We start from the raw sequence: 16,670 nt of genomic DNA on the forward strand, positions 1-16,670 counted from the left end.
TCAAAAAACCCAAGTGGGCATCCAAATCTCTAATTACCATATTCATTACTTCTTTTCTCAAGGTTAGTGAAATTTATAATGGTCTTGTTTTTATATATACTAGCCAGATGTCCGTGCGATGCCACGGGGTATGCAAGCAAACACGATATCGAACGTGTAACCGGTGTTAGTACACGACTGGCATCACATCGACATGCGCGTAACCCAACAATAGTGTGCGCGTAACACGACATCGGACGTGTAACCGGTATCGGTAAACGCGTCACACAACGGTTGTACGTGTGCAATCCAGTGTCGGTACACGTGTAACCTGTCTGACCAGACCGGGACCAAATTAACCTTTTTTGTATCACGTGTTTTGACAGTAACCATATCTGATCCATGACCCGAATCCACCTGACCCGCTTGCCGGCCCTAGCTGGTAATCACGTAACACGTTACGTTTTTAAAATTAAAAAAAAATATAGCAATACCATACTCAAATTAAAGAGAATAAAATGCTTGTTTTTATTGTGAAATTGTTTTGAAAAAATATTAATATGCGAAAAAGTTATGGTCGTTTAAAAGTCGTAGGGGTAGTTAATTTAGAATAAGGGGTAAACGTGTAAATCTTATATAAATTGACAAAATGTGATTGAATTTAAAAGACTATACTTGTAAATATATTTTAATCAAATATTGTTAACCGTAAAAGAGATGACAAAATACCACATTACCCCTAAAATGTCATAAATTTATGCATTGTGTGTTGTACATTGTGCATGGTTTTGTGTACCTCTTAAAATTTAAGAGGTCCCTAACTCATGCTTTATATATAGTATAGATACTATATTTTCTTGTAAGCATAGTGCCTTATACCAAACCTCATTGCAAGATAACGTTCACTCTTCTATGAGTAGTAGTCTCGGGCGATGATGTAAAGTCAAAAATCCGCTTCCTAGGTCAAAAATCAACATATGAACATTAAAAACCCGTTACCAAAATACACATAGTTACTCACAAAGGTTATACTATTTATAAAATTCATATCGACAAATACATACTAGAGGTGGAAAAAAAACTCGGTTCATTGGTACGAAGCAAGTTTTGATTTCTCATAAAAATTGAACACCAGCTGGAACTGGTTCCCACCTCCACGCAATCAAAACCTGGACCCAACCCGGCAAAAACCTGACAAAAATCAGGCAAACTGGGTCGATACCTGATCATACCGATTCCGGTTTCTGAAAATACCCGATTCGCCAACCTCAAGGACCTACTAGATTACTAGTTACAATTTACAAAGTTGGATTAGACATTTGGGCTAACCAATTATGCAAAAGTCCACTTGAAGCCCAAACTAACATTTAACCGAAAACAATCCACACCTATAAACCAATCGTGACACATAAAATCTAGGGTTTTATCATTTCTTCATCAGCGCCGGCGGTCCGTAACAATCAAAGAAAGCAAAATGGTGAAAGGCCGTCAAGGAGAACGCGTCAGGTATAATAATATAATCCTAATCCACAAATAAATCACATCAAACTCACTTTTTGTAATTTCAATTGCAGACTGTACACCAGAGGAACCATTCTGGGTTACAAGAGATCTAAATCAAACCAGTATCCAAACACATCGTTGGTTCAGATCGAAGGAGTCAACACCAAGGATGAGGTGGCATGGTACCAAGGCAAACGCATGGCGTACGTGTACAAGGCCAAAGTGAAGAAGAACGGGTCGCATTACCGGTGCATATGGGGGAAAGTGACAAGGCCGCATGGTAACACTGGCATTGTCAGGGCTAAGTTCAAGTCCAATCTTCCACCTAAATCCATGGTATATTATATTACATATTCAACTCACAAGTTTAAGTATTTGGCAGTGTTTTGTTGTGTGACTGATTGTTGGTATTTTTTTTATATTTTGCAGGGGTCTAGGGTTAGAGTCTTCATGTACCCAAGCAACATTTAAGGTATCATCTTTATCTATCTAATTTTGTTCATACTGTTTCAAATAATATTAGCTGCAGTTTTAGGGTTGTAAACTTGATAGGTTTTATAATTATTCCAATTGTAATTTGATTGTTGATATAGTTTATACAGTTAATTTCATATTTTTTTATCTGACAATGTTGATTAAACATATTTTTGGATTAGTTATAGGCTTATAATTAGCCTTACAAGAAACCATTTTGATTTTGGAGAGTGAATTTGCACGGTCTGGTTTGAAAATTTTCTATGCTCCAAGAGTTTTGTGTTTAAGATCAACATTCGTTGTTTAACTTGTGATTTTCTTAAATGTTTTGTCGATATTTTGGTCAAAGTAACAAAAATGCAGTCATATTGTTTTTGTTTTGGAGTCGGATGGTTATTTTTATATACATTATCTTATATTTTTTGGTGTCATAGAGAAATGATGTTGGTAGCTTAGGGTTAGTTTTTTTTCTTTTTCTTAGTGTTTAATTGTGTTATTGAAGTTTTGCTAACTGTATAAAACCTTTTTGTGTCTGCAGTTGTATCGAAGGGAGCATGGAGACTGTTGCTGCTGGTAATTTTATTGTTCTTGTAGTAGTTGTGTTGACCATTTGTTATGGAACATTTTTGTTATTTACATGGAATATTAATGGATCTTTGTGTTTTCTTGTACCTTTTTCGAAAGAATGCAAGCTCACCTTCTTTATTGTTTGTTCTAGTTTCATCTTAATGTCATACATTATATTACTTGACAAAGATAATATTCAGTTTAGATCAAGTAGCTTACGATGGACCGAATTGTGATTGTCTTGCTTAAGCATATTCTTTTTGTTACTCACTCTTAAATTTGCAGTTGAATTTCGGTTCGGTCTGTGTAACTTGAAAGAACCGAAAATGACCCATCTTATTTCTTTCCGGTTTTTGTTTTTAAAATTTTAAAAATATTGGCTTCGGTTTCAACCCAACACATCCCTATGTCCAAGTGTATCCGGATGGCGTTTATGGCTTCAGGCACCATCATGCTAACACCCATCCCTCTGTCGCCCCTGTCGTCACCGCATAACGCCCCTCCAAGCAGCCACCTGGTACTGAGTTGGGCTTAAATTTAAAGAAATTAATATAATTACAATCAATTTTTTACAATTTTTATAAAACTACCATAAAACAAAACAAACTTAATTACCTTTTCCTTATTCACATCAACAAAATGATCATCAATCACCCACAGAACACGACCCACCACTCTCTACATCTGTCTCCTGAATCCAACAATCTCATTCTCACAATTCTCATATCACCTTCTCTCTCTCTTCCCCAATGTCCTCTCACAACCTTAACAAATTTCATCATCATGTCAGCCATCAAAACCCCTCCATCCAACAAACTATTCACATTCGGTCTCGTATCCGCATGGTACTCATCCAACATTGGCGTCTTATTGCTCAACAAATACTTGTTAACCAATTACGGATTCAAGTACCCCATTTTCCTCACAATGTGTCACATGTCATCGTGCGCTCTGCTCAGCTACATTGCCATTGCGTGGATGAAGATGGTGCCTGTGCAAACCATTCGTTCGCGTGTTCAGCTGGTTAAGATTTCGGCTTTGAGTTTGATTTTTTGTGCGTCGGTTGTTAGTGGGAATGTGTCTCTTAGGTATTTGCCTGTGTCGTTTAATCAAGCGGTTGGGGCTACAACGCCGTTTTTCACGGCGGTTTTTGCGTATATTATGACTTTGAAAATGGAGAGTTGGCTTACTTATGCTACCCTTGTTCCGGTTGTTACCGGTGTTGTTATTGCCAGTGGGGTATGCTTCTTATTCTGTTATTTTCAGTTATGTTTATTGTTGCATGTTGCTGCCAATTTTTGTAGGGCAGTAGCGTTGCTTTCATTACACGAACCTAACATGAAATTTACGGGTATGGGCTTGCGTGTTGACATGTTTAGCGCATATGTTTATTTTTCACTTTTGAAAATGTGTTTTATACTTTTATATAATAACTTAAAACTATTTGGTTATTTTGTTATACTAAAATTTAAAAGTTTAAAATAACTTGTGACTGTTTAAGCATAATATTCTTAAGAAATATAAAAGTATTATGTAAATTCAGAGTTTTAAAGTACTTATATGTAAAAAAGATTAATTTTTGGGTTAAGCAGGTCGTGCTCGTGTCAACTGCAGAGGCATGCATTGTGTTCGACGTCATGTGTTTTTATGCCATACATTTAGTTGCTTAAGTATTTTATGCTAAAATTTAAAACTCGGAAGAAAATTTGATATAATATCTAATTAAATTATATTAGATCCAACGTTTGGTTTCGTATGTCTAACACGATTTTCGGGTTATTTTGGGTTTGACCCGCCAACCCTTGAACACGGCCCGTTTATCACCCCTACTTTTATACTCTCTAAAGAATCCTGCAAAAATCCCATAAATCTTATATAGTTTCTTGAATCTAACCAGCTTGTACTAATTAGGGTGAGCCAAGTTTTCATCTTTTTGGATTCATAATGTGTGTTGGTGCAACTGCTGCAAGAGCCCTTAAAACAGTGGTACAAGGAATACTACTTTCCTCTGAAGGGTAAACAACTTTACATTAAACAATCTAGTACCATCAGTTTGTTTGATTAAGGCTGTTAGTTATTAATAACAAAGTGTTCATTAATATGAAGGGAGAAGTTGAACTCCATGAATCTCCTTCTGTACATGGCTCCCATTGCTGTTATTCTTTTACTGCCTGCAACAATGTACATGGAACAAAATGTTGTTGGCATAACAATTGCGCTTGCTAGACAAGATTTCGGGATTGTTTGGCTGTTGATATTGAACTCTTCACTTGCTTATTTTGTGAATTTAACTAACTTTTTGGTCACAAAACATACTAGTGCACTTACACTTCAGGTACACATTTTTTCTTATTAGTTTTGGGTCAGGCTAAGCGTACCTCCTATATGTTGAACGCACCCCTTGTAAAAGTAGGCTAGTAAACGACCAAAAGAATACCAGCTGAACATGACTGAACGAACAGATCAAGAGCGTAAACGAACGAACATGGCTAAAATAGACGAGCGAACATAACTAAGCGAACACCAATTAAAGGGTAAACTGAAAATCAATCTCATGGGTCTAAAAAATTAATAAAAGTTGACCAAAGTGTAACGAGTGATATTTTAATTTCATAACGTGCCTGAATTTAAATGAATGTATAAATGAACATCCCTGAACATAAATGAAAGAACAAGGTATATGTTCATGTTTGTTCATAAACTTCTTCACGTTCGTTTGTTTATTGAATAAAAGAACTTCATGGCCCACGCTTGAACAGTCTCTCTAAACGTTTGGTTTGTTAGTAAGGGGAGAGGTGCATTCAGTAAAAACAAAAGTACGTTTAACACGAAACTTAATTTTTCATACCAAAGCTCTATTGAGTAACAATTGGTGAATTGCTTCAGGTTCTAGGAAATGCAAAAGGGGCAGTAGCAGTTGTCGTGTCGATATTAATATTTAAGAATCCAGTTTCTGTGTCGGGAATGGCTGGTTACACGTTCACCGTTATAGGCGTTATTCTTTACGGTGAAGTTAAAAAGCGTAGTGCTAAATAACCCGTTACTATCATGTTTAGATTTCATATAAAGATAGTTCTTTTTGTAACCTTTTGTAGTTTGAACATTTATTCTTAGTAAAGAGTTGTAGAATTGATCACAAGAAAATAGTCAACTTTATGACTCAAATTTAAAAAAAAATAGTTCAAGAAAAACAGAAATAAGTTTTTGATTAATATGGCAGGCAGGCACCCAGTGAACCAATCACACAAAATAAAGTTGGTAGGTTTCAAAGCTTAGTCCTCAATAAACATTAAAAACAAACACAAGCAAAACCAAACAACAAGCCAAAAACTTTGTTTTCGTACGAGGTTATTATTCCGGAATAGAGGCGGCTTCTGGTGTTGCTGTTGTGGCGGCGGCTGCTGCTGCGGTGCGTTTGATGGATGCGGACTTGATGAGATGATTGTAGCTGCCCTTCTCCTTGAAGAGCTGCGAGAAGTGATGCTTGCAGTACAAGATTCCCTCCAAAGCCGCATAGTTTGATGGGGATAAAGAACAGCCTCCATGGGAGCACTTGAAACATGACTTGTGGTATGCTTGGTTCTCCACTGTTACCTGAATTCAATTCCATATACTATTAGATCTAACGATTACTGTTTTGACTTTGATCCGTATTCAAACCGCCCATTTTCTAATTCCAGTTTTATATGAGCTAGGGCTGTAAACGGGCTGAGCCGAGCCAGGGTGGGCTTGGGCTCCTCATTTATCTTAATGTGCTAAAATGACTCGAGCTCAGTTCATGGCTCGTGGAGCCACCTCGTTTATTTTTAAATATTTTACATTTTTTTTGTTTTGTGCTTTACAAATATTGATTGATTTATACATAAACAAAAGATAATATTTTTAATATAAACATAATGTAGAAGTTAAAAATTATATAAATTATAATTTATTTATACTAAAATTTGGGTTATAATCTTGTTTTATAATTTATAAACAGTAAAATATCGGGTTATTCCCAAATCCCAAACACTGCATTGTTTAGCACAAGCGCTTTGTGTGCATAAGCACATTGCATCTAAAACTCACATCAAACATAAAGATCTATATAAATAGGAATAGGTTCATTGTATAATACTAAATTATTGCGAGAGCAAAGGGTACAACCTAAATCGTTTAACATTTTTCATATATAATTTTTTTAACTTAAACTTCTTACATACAAATATCTATATACACACAAAGAAAAACATTAAACTAACTTTTTCATACATTTCTTTTCATTGTTAATACTTAAATGTATACCTACACATGATTTACACTTGTGTAGGTTCTATAAATAAACGAACTTTGTTTATATATTTTTTAAATTGTTAGAACAGATGAATAAACATTGCATTTCAACCATTTTCTTGCATTCTAAATTTTTGTACAACTAAAAAAATGAATGATTTATTTTGTTCTTCTTGTTCTTGCAAAAATATGTTTTTTTGCACAAAACCATCCCCTATATATATATAATTCAGGTTTTAGTTTAAACAAGGCAATGAGCAGAGCTTGCCTTGGCTCGGACTCGGTTCATATACAAACCAAGCAGGCTTAGCTTAGCTCAGCTCGTTTACAAACGAGTCAATTTCGAGCAAGCCACAAGCTTTTCGAACAACCCATTTATATCATATGAAAATGTTACGTAAGATCGGTAATGTACCTTCTCCAGAGGATAAGCTGTTTTGCCACAAGTGGCACATTTTTCTTGGGTTCCAGAGAACATGCCAGCAGCTTTGCTAGGTGACTTTGTCTAAACACAAAAAAAACAGACTTCAAAAACGCTTCTAAAATATCCAATACCATTTGTTTAAAAAAAGCCAAATATTTACCAGCATTGGAGATAACTTATCAGCAGCCTTTGCAGCTGTAAAAATGACAAACTTGTTTAAAGATTCAACCTAAAAATGATCAACTAACCCCAAGAAAGTAAAAAAACGATGAAAGAAAAAGGCATACGTGACGTGAAGTTCTTGTTGAAGTTGCCACTCTCCTTGAAGAGTTGCTCAAAGTGAGGCTTGCAGTAGAGCACTCCTTCCATTGATGAGTAATTGCTCAGCTGCAAGTTAATTAAAATTACTCTTTTGCTAATTGAGTTGAAGGTTAATATGAATATTTCATATCTCAAACATGTAAATATAGCTATGAATTTGCAATGTTATTGATTTGATTTACATTTTGCATCATAGAAAATCATCAATGTCGACTCGTAAAATCATCATTCTTACAAAAATACATCATTTTGCAAAAATCAATAATATTGAGCAACAATATGATGAGCATTGTATGTACTCCATAATTTGTATAAAATTGTAAAATCTTGAAATATTATACTGGCTTTTGAGTTTTGACATCTCCACAAGAAGTCAAGAACAAAGATTTCTTGCAACGAAAAGTCAACTACATTGACCAGTCATTCATTCTTGAAAATTATAAAAATAATATACATTTTTGTCTATTTCATGATCCATACATACCAAATCAAATATGGATAGACACATTGCAAGAAATTTAAACTAGAATGATGAAAACTTAACCAACATGTTAGATCCATCAATTCAGAAACTAATTATTATCTTATAAACCAAATAATATAAATCATACCTTAAGGGTGCCTTTGCAATGGCTACACTTGAAGCAAGATTTGTGATAATCAATACCATCAGCAGACAAAAGCTCAACAGGGTAAACTGTCTTTCCACAAGCCTTGCATTTTTGTTGGGTTCCAGTAAAATTCATAATTACCCTTTTACCCTTTGGATCCGATCTTGATCTTCACCTCCCTAATTATAAAAAAACTAATCAAATGTCAAATCTTTATACCCTTTTCAAATCAGATTCAATCTCAAAACACCCAAATAAACAAAACCCTAAAAGCTTTCAACTTTACACACAAGATCTGACACAAATGACCTCAAATTACCAAAAAGATCTATAATTTCAAAACCCCATTTAATAAAGATTGTTCTTTTAGCTTCAAATCGAGTTGGGTATGTTGAAATCATCAATTTTGACAAGTGGGTATTGATTATATCGACATAAAACCCCCAAAAGATCCGATTTTCAGAAGACCAACTGCTCAATTATTCAAAGCTGATTTGGGTTTCTTGAAAAAATCAATTTCAAGAACATACCTTGATAAATTAAGAATCTTGGGATGAAATTTGAGTTGAATTTATTGATTGATGAAAGTCAAACAGTTGTGATTTGGTTGCAGAGATGAAGAACACAAAGGTCAAATGGTGGGGAATGTTATACGCAGCAAAAAGAAATGGAGTTTTTGAGAGATGGTGTTTATTTAATATTGATATAGATATTAATATTTATATAAATATCAATCAACCAATGTTGTGGAAGAGACGTGCTTTTTTTGCAGCTTAGTGGATGGAGTGAAGAGGATGGATGGTAATGGGATATTGAAAGATTCTTGACAGATCTACAAAACTAGTACCTTGAGAGTCTCATAACATCCATTTTTGGTTGTTGGACTTTAGTTTTACTCACTTTAGTGTTTGGTCGCACTTAAATATGGCTGTTTGAAAAGCTTACGACTTAAACTTTGTTGATGTTACTTGCTTGAAAGTGGTTTATTTGGAGAGAAAAAGGAAAAGACTGTTCCTCACGTGAGTGGCACGCTGATGGGTTTAACGATCAAACTTAGCGGGGTTAAAGAATTCGGGTTTAATTGCAAGTGAAATGAAATCAGAGGGACGGAAATCGCATATTAAAAACTATTGTATTAAAACCGCATATTTGAACAAACCACATAAACGAAAACCACATTTTACTCTTTAGTATATAAAAGTTATAACTCAAATTCTTGTAGTTTATAAACTATGTAGTTGTATGATACTTTTTTTTTATTTTGTTCAAGAAAAGGTTTTTCATGCCAGGTTTCTTAATGGACGTCTTTTTATCTTTCGGTATAGAGGAAATGCTAGCCTCTTATTCTAGTCTTCATAAAACTAATTACTAAGAATTTTAGTCTTAATATGATAGGGTCGATGTTCTAGTATTTATTGGGTCTTAATAGGATAGGGTCGTAGTTTTTATAGTGTCTTATTTTATGTCTTGGTTTAGTAAAACATTTGATCTATTTGATCTTCTTAATTGTTTTGTGTTTTCTTTTTTTTTGTTGTATAAAAAGAAAATACAAACAAGTCGTATGGACGAGCCACGAACTGACTCAAGCTTTTTACGTGTGCTGAATAACACAACTTGTTAGGATAAGTGAGTCGAACCCAGTTGATTCGTCAAATCGAGCCCGAGCCAGCTTGACTTGAGAATCTCCGTTCGGGTTAAACGTGAGTACATGAAAATATGGAATGCCACCTGGATATATTCTAGTAATATAATATTTTAGATATAAAAATATTCCTGACTTTTAGATATTTATTATTTTATGCTTTTAGATATATTTATGGATATAAAATGCCATTTAATCAATAATTTAGTGTCAATTTGGTAACCCCCTTTATTCTTTTGATTGGAAACGCATTGGCTTCTGTTCGTCCTTATGTTATGTAACGTATGCTGACCAAACTCTCAACTTTTCCTAACTTCATTTTCAAGAAAGACTTCTTGATCAAAATAACCGTGTAGATTAGTCTTTTTTGTTTCGATAAGTATCTCAAGTTTGATTACAATTTTATAATTATAATTGGTGTATCAACGTATTTCGGTTATCATATTCGTGTAATATTGTCAAATGACTCGTCAGTGCACAATTCATTGACATGAAACCATGAAATATGCAAACTTATTTCGTGTATCAACTTTTTCTTTGTGTAGGCATGTAGCATACTGATATTATAGTATGGAATTACTCATCAGTTGTTACTTGTTACCGATATCATCGATTAGCTATTTCGTTCTTGAACAATATGTGTGGAATTATTTAAAAGTTGAATCAATGAAACACAAACAATATGTAGTAGAAAAGCCAAAAGATGTAAAGGGACTTCAAACATTGTAGATATGAGTAAATATGAGACATTTCTAACAAGTGGCGGATGTAACATAGAAAAGCAGGGGTATCCTAGGATACCTCTCAACTTTCTTAGTAAAGTGTAAAATTGGTGTAACTTTTTTTTTATCTTTTTTATGTATGAGATGCACCAGAGTAAATATTAGGATACCAGCAATTCCAAAAAAATATCCCTAAATTTTCTTCTCAATCCTCCACCATTTCAAACACTACATGGAAAGTAAATGCCACACTAAACTTTCACATAGCAGAAAAATCATACATGCAATGATGCAAATATAAAACTGAGACGAAATAAATTCGTGTGTTTCATGTCTTTTGAATGTTTTAATTTTTAAATGATGATATATTGATATTTTAATATAAAATTTGATTTGCGAATCAGCTTCTGTATCTCATTGCTGTAAATGATGTAGTTTAATGCTTCATGTAATCTGACATATATGGCAGTATTATTTTATTTACAAAATGATGTTTTGATATTTAATGCCAGGTAGATAATTTACAGGTTTTAGTATATATTATATTTTCTTTATACACTATAATATATATTTGATTAAAACAAACAAGGGGGCTTATAGGCCAGCAACTAATATGGCCACGCTCTAAGGGCGGTAATTCTTATCACTACCAGAAATACGACACACAAAAAGGGTTTTTGTCAATTAACACGACCTATTTAAAAAACCAAAGGTAAATAACATCATCCACAATAGGGCGGTTTTTGGCATTTCTAAAAAGAGAGTTGAGGAGAAAGGGGACGATGTGAAGGAGTGGAGGAGGATGGGCGTTCTAGTGTAAGAACGTTAATACACGGGTTATGTGAAAAGGGGAGAAGGAGAGAGATTACATGTTTTTAACTTGTATTTCGGCTGGCTTTGGTTATGAAAGAAGAAAATCTAGACATGATGGATAGGTGCTTCCGTGATCATGTTTTTAAAACCTACTATTATGTGTACACTTTCATAATTATAAGTCAGGGAATTTAGTAAGAGATACATACGACTAACAAGGGATATTTGTACAAAAAATGACGGAATTGCACAAAAGTCAAAAAAATAATTAGTAGGGTCTAAACTCTAAAGGTTAATGATATTATGGCACGCCGCACGCACATATATTTCTTTCTACATACACAACTTTGATGTGTATCAACTTCAACCCAATATGCCATCAAAGGTTTATCCAAGTGACTAGGGGATTTTGCCATAAAGCTTTTATGTTGGGAGTTCTAGTTTTGAATCCAATAGGTGTATGCTATTACAAGAGAAAACACAATTATTCTAGGTTGGTAAGTGTTATGACATTTCAAGAGACACAACTGCCACAAAACTAATAACATTAAAAAAACCTTCAACCCAATATGCTATTCGTTAGGCGGCAATAAGGAAGCGATAACACAAACGCACAATGATTATAAGACACGATGAAACAAAAATATAAACGATAAACATGACACAAAAGTTTTACGTGTTTCGGTCATAACAAGGGATCTTCATCCACTGACTGCAACTAGGTTTTTTTTTCTTATTAGCCTATAACTAAATATTACAATTACATAACATGATATATAGAGAGAGAAAAAACCAGGTTTAATTGCTTAATGAACAATAAACCAATGTGGGCTCGAGCCCATTTTCTCCTTGTCACCAGTTTGAGTCCAAAGTATTCACATATCCAAGCAATCTCTCACTTGAAGGTTAAGCACGATCTACAATAGTCATCTTAAACAAAACTATGTGCCTAGTAACTCCAGTAAATAAGCTAAGACTTCCATCTAATCGTCAAAGTCATCAATTAACAAATTCTCCAATGCTTCATTGAAGTTGGTAACAACATCAGAATCTTGAACTCAAGAGTCTTCACTACCTTCACTGAGTCCCAATACATCAACTCCAAACACATTTTCAGAAGCATAACTAAATTCATTTGGACCCCGATCCTAAAAACGTTTCACCTCCATACATCCCATGAAAGTCAAGTAGTCTACTATGCTCATATCTCACTGTCCCATGTTATCCCAACCCATGTCAATCAACACTCCGTGAGAAGAATCCCAAAATCATACTTTCATAGTGAAAATCTTCACCAAGTACAAGTTCCTGATCCCCAATGTTATACCACCGTTCACCACCGAATAACAAAAATAGTTTCACGATTCCAGACCAGCTAACAAACAACTGTAACAATAGAGTTAACATGGAAAACAAGAGGTACCTAGGGTTCTATAATCGTACACACAATCAGTTAAGACAGCCCCTTACAGAAAGATAAAATGAACAACAATTCATATGACTTTCCACTAAACTCTTTTTTCACTTATGTCGCCACCAACACAATCGTTTGGTTTCATTTTTTTTCTAGGTTTATCCATCATTAGTACCAACATCCAAGCTCCACTTGACAAACCAATCAACCTAAAATAATTCATAACCGTTTTTAACATTTCGAACACGACCATATCTTAAAGCCAAGAAAGTTTAGATATTGATCAAGGAGGTCTAGCCCCATAATGGTCGATGTGTCACAAACTTCATGGCTTAATCACCCTTTGGATTAGACGGAATTCCGTTTAATTCACGAGGCTGGAATATCATTTCCAGCCTTAGTACGAACCGTCACAAAATGCCCTTTTCTTAGACTATTTGTCCATTACATTCAGGTCCTCGACTTTTAAACTTGACATTTTTGACACAAAATTCTATGAATGTTACAATCACCATAACAAAGTTTTTGCTGAAGGAAGTTTTCGGTGATGGATTTTCCACCTAGTGTAACTGAGTAACCGTAGATAATTATACCATCACACTCTTATACAAAGACTTTCAATGAATCATTGTAATGGTTTCTCACTTATAAAAAGGAAATTATTTGGTCTATTTTTTGGTACGTCGTTTTCATAACGTAACGGCCAAGCCGGCTCTGAAAAAACGAAAATTTTTTTGGGCCAAAGGTAAAATTTTTTTTAGGGCTTAAGTGAAAGGAACATTTTTTTTTGTTTAAACAATTTAATTTTAAGTGAGCTTACTTAGTTATGATTTGAGTTGTGCAAAAAACTTGTGTATAAAAATAAACATAAAAATGTCTCAATTAAGACACAGCTAGTGATGAAATTATGTTGAAACATTGATTATATATAATTTTTTTCATAAAAATACATATATATATATATATATATTTTTTTTTAAAATTCGGGCATAGCGGAGTGTCGGGCCTGTGGCCGTCGACTACCCGGTCACACCCCTTGGCCGGCCCCGGTAACGGCATATTCATTCTTGTTTTCTTAGTAAATTATCTGGTTGAACTTTAAAGAGTATAATTGAAAAACTTCCATTTGAAAGTGATCTTGTCACGATTCCTACTTCCTAAGAGACATCTAAGCCTTACGAGTTCTGAAACCTACAATAAACTCATAATGTGTAGTGTACACACGTTTTAGTAAATAATTTTGAAACTACAACTTATTTAGTTATTATTGAGTTAATCTTTTTATCCAATTAGGTCAGGAGAGGGAGATTGAAGTTTTAATAAACACCAATTTAAGTAAATAGTTTTGAAACTACACGTTTGTGGTAAATAAATTTGCAACTACATCTTTTTTTGGAAATAAAACTCCACATACTCGATCCAGGTTAGGTAGTAGTGAAAGATTGCCTTTACTATTATAGTATTATGCTATTTGAAACTGTGTGGCCAATAGTTTATATATAATTGGATTATTGATAAGCGACATTTCATGTGATCCGCGGGTCCAAAATCAATGATCTGTGGCTGGTACTTGGTGTAGGCCAAGAGACAAGAGATTAGAAGGTCGGATACTAGGCAGTAGCACATCAGATCAGAAGATCAAAGATAAGGCATCTCAAAGACTCAAGTGTACAATTTGAACACTTGGTTAATAAAATAGGCTTTTTATTGGACTTACTACTTGTAAAAATTTGGCTAGCAAATTAAAAGATAAATCTGAATTCATAATCAGTCTCAGGCTCTCAGCAGCTTATTATTATAAATTTAATCTTGTTAAAATGAATATACATGGTGTAACTAAACTTTGTTAATTACTTAATTAGATGCTATAGAAGAGACTATAGAAGATGCCCATATTATAGGACCGGCAACTCAATATTCTTAAATCTTAATTAGGACTCCCAAATGACATACATGAATTTTGGCTCTAGTGTTAAAAATCGTACCAACATTAGATGAGATTGGCATTTTACTGTAATCATAAACAAAATATCCAAGCTTCAGCTCGTCTACCGACACAACCCTTCTAAAGCGTAATTTTTTTGGTCAATATTTACAAACTACACTTTACCAGCTGAGTTGAAGAGTAGCGGGTGCAACCATGAGCTCCACAGTGGCATTGCTCCTTCAGAATGCTATCTATGTTATCATCTAGGATTTTGACTTTACACACACAATATTAGTTTTTATTAACGTGCTAGTGACATTTGTAATGTTTGGTTCTTCATGTTATTATTTAACCTAACTTCTTTTGGTTAATAATTATAATATAGTAACCTTTACTTTTATTTATATAGTTTATTTATTTATTATTATGATTTCAACATGAGCAGTATAAAAGATTGGACATGATCTTAATCCGAACAAATTGAAGAATCATTTTATATAAAATAACTTGGATACGTCCAGAAAAATGAAAAGTGGGGCATGGATGTAAAAGTGTAAAATAGAACGTGGGACATAATAATGGGGGTGCCCCTCATTAGATTGATTGCACATTATTGCATCGTGACAGGTAATTAGCTTTTTAATTAAATTATCTTCCATATTTTCAACCATACTTTTGATATTATGTAATTTTCAGCAAAAGACTAATTATAAAAAAAATAAATCATTACCACCAAACATATAAAAAAGGATGACTAAATAGTACATGCCAATTTAAACATGATACTAAGGATACGCCCGGGTGAACCTAAGAACAAACAAGTAAGAAGGAAAAACCAAAAGTTTAAGGGCGTAAATTTCTGACACTATATTAAAACACGACACATATCCAAATAGAAAACTTCGCAGTTTGGGTTTAATTTAAGCAGGCACATGTCAAACCTACAAACGCATTTAGTTGATGGAGTCATGTTTGGCTGACTTGTCAAACTCTCGAGTTGACTCGTTTAATTTGTATACTTTCTTTAGAAAATATGGCCGTTGCCTTAACTTAAACCCATTGGGCGTACTATGCTTAAAAATTTAAAAGATAAAATAGAGAATTGAGCACCGAGTTTTATAGTTAAACAGAATTGTTTTATATATTTTCATATAAATGTGTGTATTCTTTTGCTGTATAATTGTAATTTTAGAGTATTATTATAATTGAGGAGTCTCAGTTTATATATCCTCAACTGCAGTTAAGGAAAATATAATAATATTATTATGTTTTTACTTTTTTGTAGGCTTTCATCATCTCATGGAACCTCAAATCATTGTCCTATTGCTATATTTCATACTGATAATGAGAAATCGGATATACATATTAAAGGGGCTAACAGCCCAAACTCAGAGAGAGAGAGATGGGCTTCAGCTCAAACTCAGATAATAAGAGAAGAATGGGTTGTAAGTGTAACTTGCAAGCCTTCGCCCAACTCAACGCCTAATGACGATTAAACGTTTCCACATTTTGCAATACAAAATGTCTTTATATAACTATGATAAAAACCACTCCCTTCGTTAATTAAAAGTGTTCGTATTTTCTTTTTGTTTGTCCCGTTTCACATGTCTACTTTCAAAATTTATTAGCCAATTTTCAAGTGTACCATTAAACACACACAACTAACATTAATAAACAATATTTATGGACCCAATTTACAAGGGCATTATCATCATTTAATAAGCAAAAAAAGAGTTATTAAATCAACCGTGAACTTTATGTTTTTCAAATGACACGTTTAATAAGACGGAGAGAGTATGATTTATTAATAAAATAATAACAAAACTAGTCAAGCTTGAACTGAGTTTGAGGCTGGAAAATTTTTCCAACTCGACTTCGAATTCTCTTAAGGTAAACAAATAGAATGATAAAAAACAACTTATAAGGTGCTTTAACTTTAGAAAGTTTATAAAACAAATGAAGTGATATATCTATCGACTATCAAGTTGTTAGCTTCAAAAG

The 16,670-nt window shown here is 33.8% G+C and overlaps 3 protein-coding genes across 3 annotated transcripts; 2 read left to right on the forward strand and 1 right to left on the reverse strand.

Moving 5' to 3' along the window:
* The first annotated feature begins 1,400 nt into the window (after positions 1 to 1,400).
* Positions 1,401 to 2,673, forward strand: LOC143558829 (large ribosomal subunit protein eL33w-like). Its single transcript, XM_077047589.1, has 4 exons — positions 1,401 to 1,485; positions 1,554 to 1,818; positions 1,912 to 1,954; positions 2,495 to 2,673. The coding sequence occupies exons 1-3, from the start codon at positions 1,454 to 1,456 to the stop codon at positions 1,951 to 1,953; spliced, it is 339 nt and encodes a 112-aa protein (XP_076903704.1). The 5' UTR covers positions 1,401 to 1,453; the 3' UTR covers position 1,954; positions 2,495 to 2,673.
* Positions 2,674 to 3,103: 430 nt separating this feature from the next.
* LOC143558830 (putative sugar phosphate/phosphate translocator At3g11320) lies at positions 3,104 to 5,723 on the forward strand. The gene is made up of 4 exons (XM_077047590.1): positions 3,104 to 3,762; positions 4,435 to 4,538; positions 4,630 to 4,858; positions 5,410 to 5,723. Exons 1-4 carry the CDS (start codon positions 3,163 to 3,165, stop codon positions 5,557 to 5,559), a joined length of 1,083 nt encoding a protein of 360 aa, XP_076903705.1. The 5' UTR covers positions 3,104 to 3,162; the 3' UTR covers positions 5,560 to 5,723.
* On the reverse strand, positions 5,704 to 8,876 carry LOC143558828 (LIM domain-containing protein WLIM2b-like). Its single transcript, XM_077047588.1, has 6 exons — positions 8,682 to 8,876; positions 8,152 to 8,330; positions 7,507 to 7,606; positions 7,380 to 7,414; positions 7,211 to 7,300; positions 5,704 to 6,117 (listed from the first exon to the last, which is right to left on the reverse strand). Exons 2-6 carry the CDS (start codon positions 8,284 to 8,286, stop codon positions 5,875 to 5,877), a joined length of 603 nt encoding a protein of 200 aa, XP_076903703.1. The 5' UTR covers positions 8,287 to 8,330; positions 8,682 to 8,876; the 3' UTR covers positions 5,704 to 5,874.
* Positions 8,877 to 16,670: the final 7,794 nt, after the last annotated feature.

The sequence above is a fragment of the Bidens hawaiensis genome, unplaced genomic scaffold, assembly GCF_021521415.1.
Source record: "Bidens hawaiensis isolate Kalapana, Puna unplaced genomic scaffold, B.hawaiensis_p1.1 tig00019660_1, whole genome shotgun sequence".
NCBI lineage: Eukaryota > Viridiplantae > Streptophyta > Magnoliopsida > Asterales > Asteraceae > Bidens > Bidens hawaiensis.

Coding starts and splice junctions, on each gene's coding strand:
- LOC143558829 (XM_077047589.1), top strand. CDS start 1,454: ATGGTGAAAGGCCGTCAAGGAGAACGCGTCAG. Junction 1,486..1,553: donor CGTCAAGGAGAACGCGTCAG/GTATAATAATAT, acceptor TTTCAATTGCAG/ACTGTACACCAGAGGAACCA. Junction 1,819..1,911: donor ATCTTCCACCTAAATCCATG/GTATATTATATT, acceptor TATATTTTGCAG/GGGTCTAGGGTTAGAGTCTT.
- LOC143558830 (XM_077047590.1), top strand. CDS start 3,163: ATGATCATCAATCACCCACAGAACACGACCCACCACTCTCTACATCTG. Junction 4,539..4,629: donor ATACTACTTTCCTCTGAAGG/GTAAACAACTTT, acceptor ATTAATATGAAG/GGAGAAGTTGAACTCCATGA. Junction 4,859..5,409: donor CTAGTGCACTTACACTTCAG/GTACACATTTTT, acceptor GAATTGCTTCAG/GTTCTAGGAAATGCAAAAGG.
- LOC143558828 (XM_077047588.1), bottom strand. CDS start 8,286: ATGAATTTTACTGGAACCCAACAAAAATGCAAGGCTTGTGGAAAGACA. Junction 7,607..8,151: donor ATTGCAAAGGCACCCTTAAG/GTATGATTTATA, acceptor ATTAACTTGCAG/CTGAGCAATTACTCATCAAT. Junction 6,118..7,210: donor CAGCTTATCCTCTGGAGAAG/GTACATTACCGA, acceptor AATTGAATTCAG/GTAACAGTGGAGAACCAAGC.